The sequence below is a fragment of the Quercus suber genome, unplaced genomic scaffold, assembly GCF_002906115.3.
Source record: "Quercus suber isolate HL8 unplaced genomic scaffold, Cork oak 2.0 scaffold_526, whole genome shotgun sequence".
Classification (NCBI taxonomy): Eukaryota; Viridiplantae; Streptophyta; class Magnoliopsida; order Fagales; family Fagaceae; genus Quercus; species Quercus suber.
In genome coordinates, this window is record NW_027069975.1 from 108,012 (window position 1) to 121,695 (window position 13,684).

Consider the following 13,684-nt stretch of genomic DNA (forward strand, 5'->3'; position numbering starts at 1 on the left):
TTTGTCCCTCTCTCTCTCTCTTTTTCTTTCCAACTTTATTTATGGTTCTCAACCACAACTCACGATCCTTTTCGTCTTACATTGGACTTCTCTCTCTATTATGAGAGATGGAGTCTCTCCAAATGACCACCAAGGTTTCTTCATGCATACCATCTTCTAGAAATCCAGTGCAAGCTAAATTTAGCAACTTTAAAGTAGTTGGGCAAGTGGGTTATGCTCCTTTTTGGAGGGGAAGAAGTGGAAGTAGGTGTTTGAGGATTAGAGCATCAGTTTCAGGTGGTGGTGGTGGGCGTGGTAGCAGTTCACAAGATGGGAATTCTGCTGTTGAAGATGAAGAAAAGGAGGAAAAAAAGGGACTTCTTTTGGGCACCGAGATGGATGGCTCTGGCTCTGTTGTTGGCTTTAACTTGATTCCTCAATCTGGTATGTATCTTTGTATTACTTATGTATTTGGTTTAGTTTTGTATTTTGGAATCTGGGTTTATTTTACAATTGTTGATAAGTTTTATATTATGTTGCTTTCAATTTTTAATGATTGTTTTATACTTTTATTATTATTATTATTATATTTAAATTATTATTTTATATAATCATTTCTAATTATGAAAAGATGATCGAAGATCAAGGGGTACTGTTATAATCATTTTTACTCTTAGATTCTGTTGTATTTCTAAATTTAGCCCTTAGAGATTATCCTGGCCATTTGAGGAAGAGAGATTTTCAAGTGGACGGTCGAGTGGGATTTGGGAGAAAACGTCAACTTTTCAGATGATAAGATATTTTAGACCACACTAATTCTGAGGTGTACAACTTCTACTGGAGACTGGTATTTGATTGATGGGTCCTGATAAAAGTTGGTCCCTTTGGATTCATTTTCCATATCTATGTGGACATATAATTCAAGTGCAAGGTGTTCTGGACCTTAGTGACATGTCTATAGAAAACTGGATCCGAATCTTGCTCAAAAGTATATGCTGGAATATTTGTTGATTATCACTTGCCTGGCTAATTTATGATCTGTATATTTGAGGAAAGATCATCTGAAAAACTATACTTTACTCTGTTACCATTGGATTAATTAGTGAACATGTAATTTTTTTTTTTTCACTAGGAAGATACAGTCGCAATTAATCTCGTATGATGTATTAACTGTGATAAGCAATCATAAATTAAAATTCTTCCCTTCTTCCAGTTTATTTATTTATTAAAGTAATGCATAGTCTTCCTCAGTTCATCTTGACTTTCTTGTTGATTTGTTTTTAAATTTGGGCTTATTTTGCCATTCTCCTTTGCCTTACAACTTACAAGGATGATATTCGTTATTTTTTTTATACTAAATAATTTTTGGTTATCAATCATTTTGATTCTGAGTAACTCCAACATTCTCCATTCATCAACTTTTAAATTTATACTGATTATCAAGATTTCTAAGAGTTGACTGCCAATGTTATGTTCTTGAACCGAAGGCAAAGTTGAATTCAATGGGGTCAATGACTCTTCCAAAGAAACAACTACCAATGGCCTGGAAGATTCTGAGGACATAGGAAGAGAAAAGAATGCCAAGACAAGATTAACCTACAATATTGTTTTTGTCACTTCTGAAGCAGCACCATATTCAAAGACAGGTGGCTTAGGAGATGTTTGTGGTTCTTTGCCTATAGCATTAGCAGCTCGTGGACACCGTGTTATGGTCGTCTCTCCTAGATATATCAACGGTACACCTGCAGATAAGAAATTTGCTAATGCTGTTGATTTAGATTGCCTCATCAAAGTATATTGCTTTGGAGGGGTTCAGGAAGTTGGCTTCTTCCATGAGTATAGGGATGGTGTTGATTGGGTAAGAAATTCTGCATGATTCTCAGTTATTTATTAGTCTTTGGGGTGTTTGAATCATTTACACGCTTAAACCCAAATGCCTTTATTGAATAGTTATGTTAGCCAAGAACTCTTATTTCATTCGGTAGTCAATATAGCACAACAGTGGGAGAATCTTTATGATAATGATAGCTCTTTCTGTTCTCATTTAGGTATTTGTTGACCACCCCTCATACCATAGACCTGGAAATCCATATGGGGATATATATGGTGCTTTTGGTGATAATCAGGCATGTTTCTAAATTTTTAAATTTATAAGGTTGGATTGATAGAGTTCTACGTTCTTTTACTTGCAACTAATGACAACTTTTTCTTATTTGGTTTACAGTTCCGGTTCACTTTACTTTGCCATGCAGCATGTGAAGCTCCATTAGTGCTTCCACTGGGAGGGTTCACTTATGGGGAGAAATGTCTGTTCCTTGTCAATGACTGGCATGCAAGCCTTGTGCCAGTGTAAGAGGTCTTTGCTAATTTCTGCATATGTTTGACAATTTGCTTACTTTGTTCATTCCCTATATTTCCTAAGATTTAGATTCTGCTGTTTATGTATTTGCAGCTTCATTGTCTCACTTTTTTCCCCCAATGCTCACTGTTCTGGCATTATAGATTACTCTGCTAGATTTGTTTTGCCCTTGAGTACTCATTTACTTACTGATGTGGGAGTAGTTGCTAATCAGCCAGTGAATATTATGTATGGGATATTCCTTGCTACTGTGTTGGCTCTAATGCTCTTGCCATATGATAATGATTTGGGTAGTTCATTGCTGTACATCCCCCCCCCCCCCCCCCCTGCAGATTATGCTTTATTCAGGCATAGTATTATTATTTAGGAGCTTTCTTTGATTTATTCTAGTAGTTGTCTTTAGTAAAAGTTAACAAGTCTGGTAGGGGGGTCAATTGATCTTTAGAATTCTTGTGATGCAGACTTTTGGCAGCCAAGTATCGTCCATATGGAGTTTATAAAGATGCCCGAAGCATTCTTGTAATACATAACCTGTCACATCAGGTAGATGCTTTTTTCTTAATTGATTTTATTGTTTTTTCAAAGAAAACAATAGAACATTAGCATATCCAATGGCTTGTGATTACATCTGTTTAACCCAACATAGCATGACATGGACTCCCAAAAAGAATTGGTTGACATGAACGCCCATCTGTAAGTGACCCTTATATGTTATAATGAAAATGCTAGAGAAAATAGAATGAAAAACTATATTTTTTCTTTGATACTTAGAAAGAAATTCTAAGTATGTCACTTCTTGGGGCATGATTTATAAATTACTCTCTATTTTTTTTTTTTTTTTTTAAGATTTTGTGTTTTTCTAGAACATCTCAAATTGATCTTCCTTACAAGGATGGACCCATGGAACCATGGTCCGAGCGGGCTCTGAACACATGGAAGATGTTCCTGTGCATTCTAGAACACCCTTGAGATGCCCCAAGGATTCCTCTATGTAACTAGATCACTCTTGATGGGTATAAGGTTGTTGCCTTGTGAAACTGTAGAGAATATTAACACATGAAGTGTTTCCATTTATGAGAGTTCCTACGTGAATTGCATTCACCTTTAAGTCAACACTAATCTAATAAACTAATGTCTTGCATATGCAAGGGAGTGGAACCAGCAACAACATACATGAATTTGGGACTACCTCCAGAGTGGTATGGAGCCGTGGAATGGGTGTTTCCAACATGGGCAAGGAAACATGCTCTAGACACAGGTCAAGCAGTCAATCTTCTGAAGGGTGCAGTTGTGACAGCTGATCGATTACTGACAGTTAGCCAGGTTTTAAATGCTATATAGCATACTTCTATTGTGAGGCATATCTTTAAATGATATATCAATCATTTGTGCAGTGATCTGTAAATGACGAATTATTTTTGGTTATTGAAAATTTTGGATTAGAAACCATATTTGATTGGCCTCATGTAGGAGATAAATTATTTCAAAAAGCAAAACAAATAAACACTTAGATCGGTTGTGTTTTAATAGTATTGGTATAGTAACAATGTTTCTTTTAGATAAATGCCATATATTTTATCATGATATGGTGCTTTTTATGTTAAAACAGTACCTTCTTATTGTAGGGGTATTCCTGGGAAATAACAACAGCTGAAGGTGGATATGGTCTAAATGGGCTTTTAAGCAGTCGAAGAAGTGTTCTTAATGGTATGTGTTAGCTATTTAGCTTAAAGTATACCTTTGCAAATTCTGTGCTAGAGGAGAATTGTTCTTGATAAAGAGAGTTAAGAGTATCATATTGATGGTGAGGTGTGGAATGTTTTTTCATGTCCTGTCATTTTTATAATCTTTATCAAATTTTCAAATCTTTGGACACCATTTTATGTTTTCAACAAATTCAAAAACCTTAACATCTTAAGTAATTGTTATCCTCTGATGGAACTTTACACTGCTTCAGAGAATATAATTTATATTTTGAGATATTGTCCCAAAGTCATATATCTTTTACAATTGATATAGACATTTTTAATACACTGTGTTTCCATTTATAGTGAAGAGTTCCCATCTAAACCAAGCAATATTACTAAAACATCAGCCCTTCAGCAGATCGAATCACATAATTGAACAATCTTTCTATTGGATTTATTTTTCAAAGTTTAAAATTTTTTAAATGCTAAGCAATTATCTAACTGACTTTTGAGTCTGTTTACATCTAGGAAGTGACAGTTTGCTCAAGAATTTAAAAGAGCGATTCTTTGTTTGATATATAAATCAAGTTTTTATATGTATTTGCATTAAGCAACGTGGACTGGTTGAAACCAATTGAAATTAAGTACCTTTCTTATAAAATATTTGTCTCGCCTGCTGTGTTTTTCTTTTTTTTTGGGAGAAACTTTACATGTTTTCTTTGTGTCAAACTAGTTTGGCTGAAGAGTGAGGTGGTTTAGTTTCTTCCTACCACACGTAGTTTATATGTATATTATCTTCAAAACTCATATAATCTTAGCAAACTTCAAAAATAATGGGGATTTAAAATTTTTCTGCTGACAAAGTTTGAAATTTTTTGGAGTTGCCTTTGATTTGGATGTGCTTGAAGGGATTTGCCAATTTCATCATTAATGATGTATCATTTCCATTTCTCTGCCTCATACATGTGTCTGTGTCAGCTAATAAAAAGAAAAATTGGTGAATAGAAGAAAGTGTTGCTCAATTAAATTATTTAGTTTGGTACTTAACTTTCAAACTAATTATTTTTACTTATTACCAGGGATCACAAATGGCATTGATGTTGCTGAATGGGACCCATCTTCAGATGAGCATATTGCTTGCCATTATTCTGCTGAAAATCTTAATGGAAAGGTGGCTAATTATTTTGTTTTAAAATCGGTATTATACAAAACCCTAGCATTCTTATCTCAACTGTCTTTATGGTGAAGGCGCAATGCAAAATTGCTTTGCAGAAAGAAGTAGGTCTTCCTGTTAGGCCTGATTGCCCATTGGTAAGTTGTTAATGTATTTTTACACACAGGTTTGGTAGAAAAATTTTATGCTCCCTTGTCTTATTGGTTATGTTAAACTTCGTAGATTGGATTTATTGGGAGACTGGACTACCAGAAAGGCATCGACCTGATCCGGTCAGCAATTCCAGAAATAATGGAAGAAGAAGTACAATTTGTAAGCTAATTATTAGTGAAGAATGTCAAATAATCATTTTACTGCTTGCTGTCATGCTCCCTTTACATTGCTTCCAAATATCTATCCTGCTTTCTATTGAGAGGAATATATCTAGACTGAACTGCTATTAATATAAGATGGATAAAATTAGTTGCATCTTTAATGGTTTTATTAGAATTAGCTCAGAATCTTTGCTCCCTGAAACCTGACCACAGTAGACAGGTATTTAATGTATGGTGTGAAAGATATCACCTCTAGTCTACATCAAGGAATACATTCAAGTGCTATAGTGTGGTCTTTCTGTCCCTTTTATCTGGGTGTCTCATTAAGGTTATTATTTTCCTTTATATAAGTAAAGCTATCAAATATGTTTCAGGTTATGCTTGGATCTGGGGATCCAGAATTTGAAGACTGGATGAGAGCAACAGAGTCTGCTTATAAAGACAAATTTCGGGGTTGGGTTGGATTTAATGTTCCAATATCTCATAAGATAACTGCAGGGTATTTCAAAATTTGTATTTCATGATTTACATGTTCCTAAAAAAATTGATGGCCCCAACTTACTTTTGTTTTGGAATGATCAGCTGTGACATACTGTTGATGCCCTCAAGGTTTGAGCCCTGCGGACTAAATCAATTGTATGCAATGAGATATGGAACTGTGCCAGTGGTTCATGACACTGGAGGACTCAGAGTAAGTTTAAAGATTTAAGAAATCAAATGCAGTTGTTCATTATATGGCTTATTTCTATTTAATGCCTTTTGTTCTTTGTATGTCAGGATACTGTAGAAAATTTCAATCCATTTGTTCAGGAAGGCCATGGTGAAGGTACAGGGTATGTAGTCTTCCTTGACCTCTTGGTCTGAGTATATTTTCATCAACATCTCCTCATCAATGAAAAAAAATTCAGGAATGATTATGTCATAGATATGGTTAGAATAATGGTTAAATAATTAAACTCATCATTTTTTTAACAGTTGAAAGCTTTTTGGACTAGTGGTAATTTATCATGGTATTAGAGCATGTGGTCTTGAGTTCAAACCGTATTACCCCTTTGGGATTAGCGGTAATTTCTCATAAATTTTTAGAAAATCTCAGCTTCTTGCTTCTACTTCAGGGGATGTGACACCAGCATAATGATGGGCCATGGATCCTTTAACCTGTGTATAACTGTAAATATCAGATCTGCATCCTTGAAGCAAGACACTTCTTGAAGATCTTTTATTAAAAGAGAGAACTAAGCATTCAATAGTGTGGAGAGGTGTTAAAAAATATCACCATCTTTCCGAAAAGAACTTTGTATGCCTGGAACATAAATAAACCTTGCAGAAGGATGTCAATATTGCACAAAATTAATGCATATCTAGTTTGCTTGTAACATGGATCAGAGAAGAATTAAAAATAAACAATAACCGGTGATTTCTTCCAGCTTGCAAATCATTTTGTCTATGAAAAGATGTTCACCTTTTTTGAGAAATTGTTATGATGGCAAGAAATAGATGTCACTAAGACTGGCATTGCTAATTGTGACACGGCATAGTATCAAAGAAGCTGCCATTGTGCTTTATGACATAGCAACTCTGGAAGCTTGTGATGAGCCTTTCTTTATTTGTTGTGTTGGTTAATATTTCATTTTGATAGTCTTACTTTTCTGCAATTTCTTTTTGTGGAAAATATTTCACTAGTATAAGAACTACAACAGCACTGTGGGTAATGCTTTATTTCCTCTGCATCTTATTATGAATGCTATCGATAAAGCTTCCATTCCTCACAATCTCATTATGACTTTGTCATGAATAATGTTTAGCTTCCTAAGGCTGAATTATAATGTTGTTGTGGAATGCATTGGCAGGTGGACTTTTTCTCCACTAACAAAAGAGAGTATGTTAGTGGTAAGTTAAATTTACTGTGCACAAACTTCCTGCATACTCTATTTTTTTACTTAAACAAGTTTTTGTGTATGACAATAACTAATCATTATAGCTTCATAATTTTACATATGGGTAAAAGTAACTTGATGGTTAGTCTAGAAATGTGTAATATATGTCTGATGGAATATATCCAAGTGATGATGACTGATTTCTGAATTTTGGCATCCAACTCTATGACCTGACAAGTCAGCAACACAATGCTAAATTTGATTTCATTAATTATTTCCTGTGGATCCCATCTAGTCATTACCATGTCAAGCAAAGGGGGGTGCTTATGGATCTTCAATTGGAGTTTTAAACTCTTCATGCACTTTTATTCTTCACATGGCTACAAAAAATCAGACAAATGGATCTATTGTGGGTTTTCTACATTGATAGTGTGTGCGTTGAGTGTGTGTGAGTGTGTGTGTGTGTGTGTGTGTGTGTGTGTTGGGGGGGGGGGGGGGGGGGGGGGAGGGGGGGGGGGGGTGGGGGGCATCCTCACTTGTTTTTAATGTCACTGATTGATAAATTGCAGGCTTTAAGAAATGCTACTCGGACTTATAGAGAGCACAAGTCTTCTTGGGAAGGATTGATGAAAAGAGGTATGCAGAGGGACTACACATGGGAAAATGCTGCTATCCAATATGAACAGGTTTTCGAATGGGCCTTCCTCGATCCACCTTATGTCAGCTGAGCGTGTAAAGAGAAGAAAGAAAGGAAGAACACTGACAAAACTTCGACATTTTAATTGGTTCAGACTTATATGGGACATGTTCTGTGTCATATGAGCTTGGAGATCACACTAGTGAAACATTTTTTTTTTCTTCCCCCTTGCATGGTGGGTATGAATTTTTCCCATAATTTTGGTCATTCTTTTTGTTTAGAAGATATAACTAATATTACAATTAGCACTCATTCTTCCATATAGTGTATGTTGTAATATGTCTTTTTATATATAGAGAAAATACACGGAGAACTTATGCTATCTCGGGCAACTTTATGTTTCATGCATTGCTTTTTGTTTTATGAATCAATACACGAAATTCAGTGCAAATGACTTTTGCAGCCATTTCTTTGGATCTTCCAAATGGTTCCAACTAGACCGAAATTAAGAACACATGCTTATTGGGTTTTTTTCGAAGATATACTTATCAGACTTTGGTTGAGTTTCTTTGATCTGATTTTGCATTAGTCACTCACCAATAAAGAAAGGATTCTGCATGAGTCATTCGGACAAAACAATTTTGCAATCTGTTTTCCATCACATTTGAAACAAGAACCGAAATTTCCATCTACAGAGACTTCACTACTGAGAGAAACCAAAATAACTATTGAAAGTTCAAAACTACTGTGTCCACCCCTCTTCATCAAAAAGGTTAAACAATGTCAGGTATGAATTGATATTTGACATTCCCAAAGGAACGGGCATAACAAGAACAACTACAATACATGATTAGTTGGTATGCGGGTATGGCTATGTGATCTAATTGTAACTACCTTATGTGGGTCTGCCTATAATAGCTCTCCTATCTTAAGGGTCTCTTAGACCCTATGAATGGCCATAGCCTCATGGGAAAAATATACCCTGCACGGGATAACGGGATATATATATATATATTTTCTTTCTCTCACGAAGGGGGGTGAGTCTCACATCATATCAACCTTGTTCCATAGATTTTTTTTTTTTGGACATAGATGGCAATAATGTTTTCAAATTGAATGCCAAATGAAAAGGACCCAATAACATATTAGTATTCACATTTCAAATCAACAAAGGAATTGAATTTTATTTTATTTTGGGTAATAAAATAAAATTATTAATAACTTAGCAGAGTCATTATTTCTGCACCATCTATTTTCAAGCTTCCAACTAAATAGCATCAATTAACAAGGGGTAGAGTTTGTGTCTAGTAGTTAGTGGAAACGTTAGGATATGGATACGCGTCCAATCTTAGTCACATGTTTGCATCGTAACGTGTCCAGTAGAACTAGCCACTAGACACAAGCTACACCCATTAACATGAATATGGATTTAGATCATGTGCAATATCTAAGAAATTGTATCTAATGCAATTGTAATAAATGACTGAGACTTTTAATCTTAATTATTAAATAAAATATATTAAAGTAGAGATAAAAAGATAAAATTAGAAAGTAAAAAATATGAAAAAAAAAAAAACAAAAAAACAAAAAAACAAAATTTGTGAGAGACAGTGGGTGAATTACATCAAGGGCAGTACATACATCGTCAGTCCCAATAACATGTAGTCTGTATCGATTCTCTGACAACTAACTAAGCTAAAAGCATCTTAAACTAGGACAATCATTTTGTTTTGTCAGAGATATCACACCTAAACTCTCCCCACATATTTTATAGTTTCTAGCCACCAATGATTGCCTTTAACAGTTTCTCCAAAAAAAAAAAAATTTATTTGATTGCCTCTAATAACACCCACCATATTCCTCCCACGTGGCACACTTTATTGGCTCAAAAAACAATAAACCAGGCTGCAAACTGCAAACCCAAATTTGACCCTTTAGCTTTAAAATCACTAGTCCAAAAAGGCCCACTTCACTTCCACATAGGGAATCGTTATTTTGTTCCTTTCCCTTCTCTTCCTTCCAATGGATCCAGCTCTTTCTTCTTCTTTTTTCAGCTCCTCCTAATCCCAAACCCTAGAAATTCACCCAGAGAGAGAGAGAGAGAGAGAGAGAGAGAAATTTTGGGAAATAAGCAAAAAAATTATGAAAGTTCCAAAGAGAGAAAGAGAGAGTTTCATTGAGAGGTGAATTTTGAAGATTTTGGTCTCTGGTTGTTGAATTGGGAATTCCTCTATAAAGGAATCAACTTTCTGAGAGGAGCCCCAATAAGAAGCTCAGATTTTCAATGCCCATTTCCCCAAATTCGATTCTATTCCCAAATCCCATCCCCAACCCATTAAAAAGTTTCAGTTTTTTCAAACCCCAATTGATTTCCCTCCTTGAAAAAAACCCAATCAATGATTACCAATCCAGAGCTCATCCAATATGTTTGTATTGCCAAAGGAACCACAATTCTCTCCCAATTCATCAGAGAACCCGATCTCGAATCCGTAGCTCTGAAATGCATTGAAAAGACCCCACCTTTGCACTCCATGTTCACGCATACCATTAGAAAAAGGACCTACACGTTCTTAATCAAAGACCCTTTTGTGTATTTCGCAATATTCGATGAGAATATGGAAGAATCACAGGAAATTTGGTTCCTAAACCGCATAAAATGCGCGTTTGAGGAGTTTATTGAAGCAGGGGCTTTAAAGGGTGTTCATATTTTTAGCCCCTATTGCCTTCAAAAGGAATGTGATCCTATTTTTTCGGAAGCAATGGCATTGGATTTGAGTGTGCTGAATTCTTCAGGTAGTGAATCTAAGGATAGTAGGAATCCGAGCATGGACTCTACGAAAGGGATGAAGGTTGTGATGACACCTTTGCTCGGGTCCAAGCCGAGTAAAGGATTGCAGAAGAAGAAGAAGAGGCCGTGTAGTGCAAAAGAAAATGGTGATAGTAAAAGTGGTACATTGGAGAAAAAGGTGGATGTTTTTGATGATGTTGATGGCAGGGATTTTTCGTTGCCGGCGCAAAAGGTTTTTGCCAATGATCGGCAAAAGTCAAAGCAAATTTGGAGGAAACATGTGTGGGTGGTGTTGTTGCTGGACTTGTTTGTGTGCTCGGTTTTGTTTGTGATATGGCTGTGCATTTGCAGGGGATTTAAGTGCGTTGAAAGTTGAGTTGAGGGTGTATTATGTTATGTACCTTGGAAGGGAAGAGGGTATATCTGGTGCTATACTCTGAAGTTGGATGAGAATTTTATGAGAAAGACTTACAACTTTGTGACTGCAGAACAATGGCGGCACATATTTAAGTCTCGTTGATTGCTTATTTATCTTTGTTTATCATGTGAAATCTCTGTATGATTTTCAAGACAAGTAATATAGCTTTTGTTATACGGTTCGCAATGGCAATGATCTTATGTAATTGTATTAGATTTTGTATACCTATAGATACTACTTGTGCTGGCATTGCCTTTGTTAAAGATATGAAGGCGGGTTCTCTCTCACTTCTCTTCTTTATTTTGTTCTTCATTCTTTCTCATACACTTTGTTATGTTGTCATCGATATGTCATACACTTTATGTTTCATCTTTTCAAATAGCCTCTGCATGTTATCTCTTTCAATTGCTTTTATTTTATGATGGTTGTTTTTAAGTGTTGGTTTGCGGTGATAGGAGTAGAAACCGTGTCATTGGTACAATTGAATCTTCTAGATTACCTTCTTTATGTATATCAGAATCAGATGCATATTTGTAACCTGAAGAAATGACAGACAAGCTAATTCCAAGCTTATAGGTGGCATTCTCTTGTGCAGGAGAGGTTTCTTTTGATATTTAAATTGTTACACAAGCCAAGTACATTTCGAGCTGGCTTAAGCTTCCTTTCTATTCAATCTTTTGGTTTCTTATCTCCCCCACCAAAAAAAAAGTCTTATGCCATTGTGTACATAATTACATATAGGATTAGTTATAAATATTTATTTTCATGCTTTTTAGAAATCTTATTCACTGCCCCCACTTTCACCCTTTCTGTTTCACTTGTTAGTCTTTCATTATGTACTTTCCACTTGTTAGCTGAATTTATTAATATCCTAAGACATAAACATGACAATTCTTGAAAAATTGGTATGAATTAATTAATTATATTAATTTGTAGGCATGTATTATATTTATTGTAAGTTTACAAAACAAATAACAACTGTTAAAATCTTTAAAAACATGTATAAAATCAAATAAAGAATTTTTTTTTTCCAAAAACTGGATGCATGTATGTAGGAGTGTCCAAACATTGACACGCTTAGGATTTTTGGGTGTTTGTGCTTAGATAATTTCTTGAGGCGGAAGATGATAGACTTTTTTCCCTCTCTCTATTTCAAATAAGGAGATGAAGAAATTGTGTTTTAGGAAGGAGAACATGGTATCTTGATTGGTGCTAGAAGATCACATAATGGGGTCCAGAATCTTTACCTAATTTTTGGTATTACATTAAAGCTTTGATTATATCAGATAGTAGATTACAATTTAGATTCATTTAATCTGTCCCGATGCCATCCAAGCAAAAGAGCTTACGTATACCAAACTTGAATATAGCTAATGATTGTTGACTGGATCCATCTTCTTTAATTAGCTGTACATATCCTATTTCTGGAAATGTGTCTAAAACAAGCTGGCAGCTTCAGGTGATGTGCACAAAATTTAATGGTTAAATGTGTTGTGCTGAGGAAAGTTTTCCAATTTTAGTGGTTTGTGGACTAGAACTGCTTGCTAAGTGTCATAACAGGTGAAGAAAAGTGATCAGGGAATCCCATATAAATGCAGTTATGCATGGACGATGCCTAATGCTGCTTTCTTTATAATAGATATATATATATATATATATAGTTAGGTTGTAGAAAAGGGGACATATAACTACTATTAGGAACTAGAAATTTTTATCAGATATGCGAGGTAATGTGCTTTTGGAGGTTTGGACCTAAGAGGTTTTGTATTAAGTGCCTATTTGGGAACAACTTATTTAGATAAAACTAAAAACTTTTTGCTGAAAGTATGTTTGGATTAGCTTTTTTCCGTTGGCTTATTAATTTATTTACAACTTTTTAGAGCCTCAATTTTGCTAAATATAACTTTGCTTTTGAAAGAAAAATCAGGAATTTGGTTCCACCATGTATGTGTAATTTAGATGATATCCGTTAACCCCTTAAACCTTACATGACAGAGATTCAGATGTTTCCACTTGCTTACAACTTACAAGACAGGAAAAATCTTGTTCAAAGTACAAACAAATGAACAATATATAAACAGTTAATTTGTCCACGGTTCCATTAAATGGGCGCAAGAAAACTAATGAGCTAATCACCACTGAATAAACCACAAATTATGTTTAATAAGTTGGATGCAAGGAAAACCAAATGGTTTGAAAGAAAAATAGAAGACAATGAATTTGGAACTGAAGCTTTTCAATTTGGAATACAACCAACGAGAGAAAAATCAAGTGCAACTGCATTAGGATTAAGGGGCATGCAGTGGCTTAGTGATATTAGACAAATCAGTTTACCAAAACAAAAAGATATTAGACAAATCAGTAGAGATGACAAGAAAGAAAGGAAAATGCTAAAGATAATACCAATTTGATTATAGATAATTTTATAAATTAGGGCCGGATCTAGGGAG

General features: G+C 35.0%; 2 protein-coding genes across 2 annotated transcripts; both read left to right on the top strand.

Moving 5' to 3' along the window:
- Positions 1 to 10: 10 nt before the first annotated feature.
- Positions 11 to 8,410, top strand: LOC112034608 (soluble starch synthase 1, chloroplastic/amyloplastic). Its single transcript, XM_024067422.2, has 15 exons — positions 11 to 423; positions 1,467 to 1,837; positions 2,028 to 2,105; positions 2,204 to 2,328; positions 2,800 to 2,881; positions 3,488 to 3,661; positions 3,964 to 4,045; positions 5,106 to 5,197; positions 5,275 to 5,337; positions 5,423 to 5,512; positions 5,889 to 6,013; positions 6,097 to 6,205; positions 6,292 to 6,347; positions 7,365 to 7,404; positions 7,961 to 8,410. Exons 1-15 carry the CDS (start codon positions 108 to 110, stop codon positions 8,117 to 8,119), a joined length of 1,962 nt encoding a protein of 653 aa, XP_023923190.2. The 5' UTR covers positions 11 to 107; the 3' UTR covers positions 8,120 to 8,410.
- Positions 8,411 to 9,965: 1,555 nt separating this feature from the next.
- LOC112034627 (phytolongin Phyl2.2) lies at positions 9,966 to 11,521 on the top strand. Its single transcript, XM_024067445.2, has one exon. The coding sequence runs from the start codon at positions 10,425 to 10,427 to the stop codon at positions 11,190 to 11,192; it is 768 nt and encodes a 255-aa protein (XP_023923213.1). The 5' UTR covers positions 9,966 to 10,424; the 3' UTR covers positions 11,193 to 11,521.
- Positions 11,522 to 13,684: the final 2,163 nt, after the last annotated feature.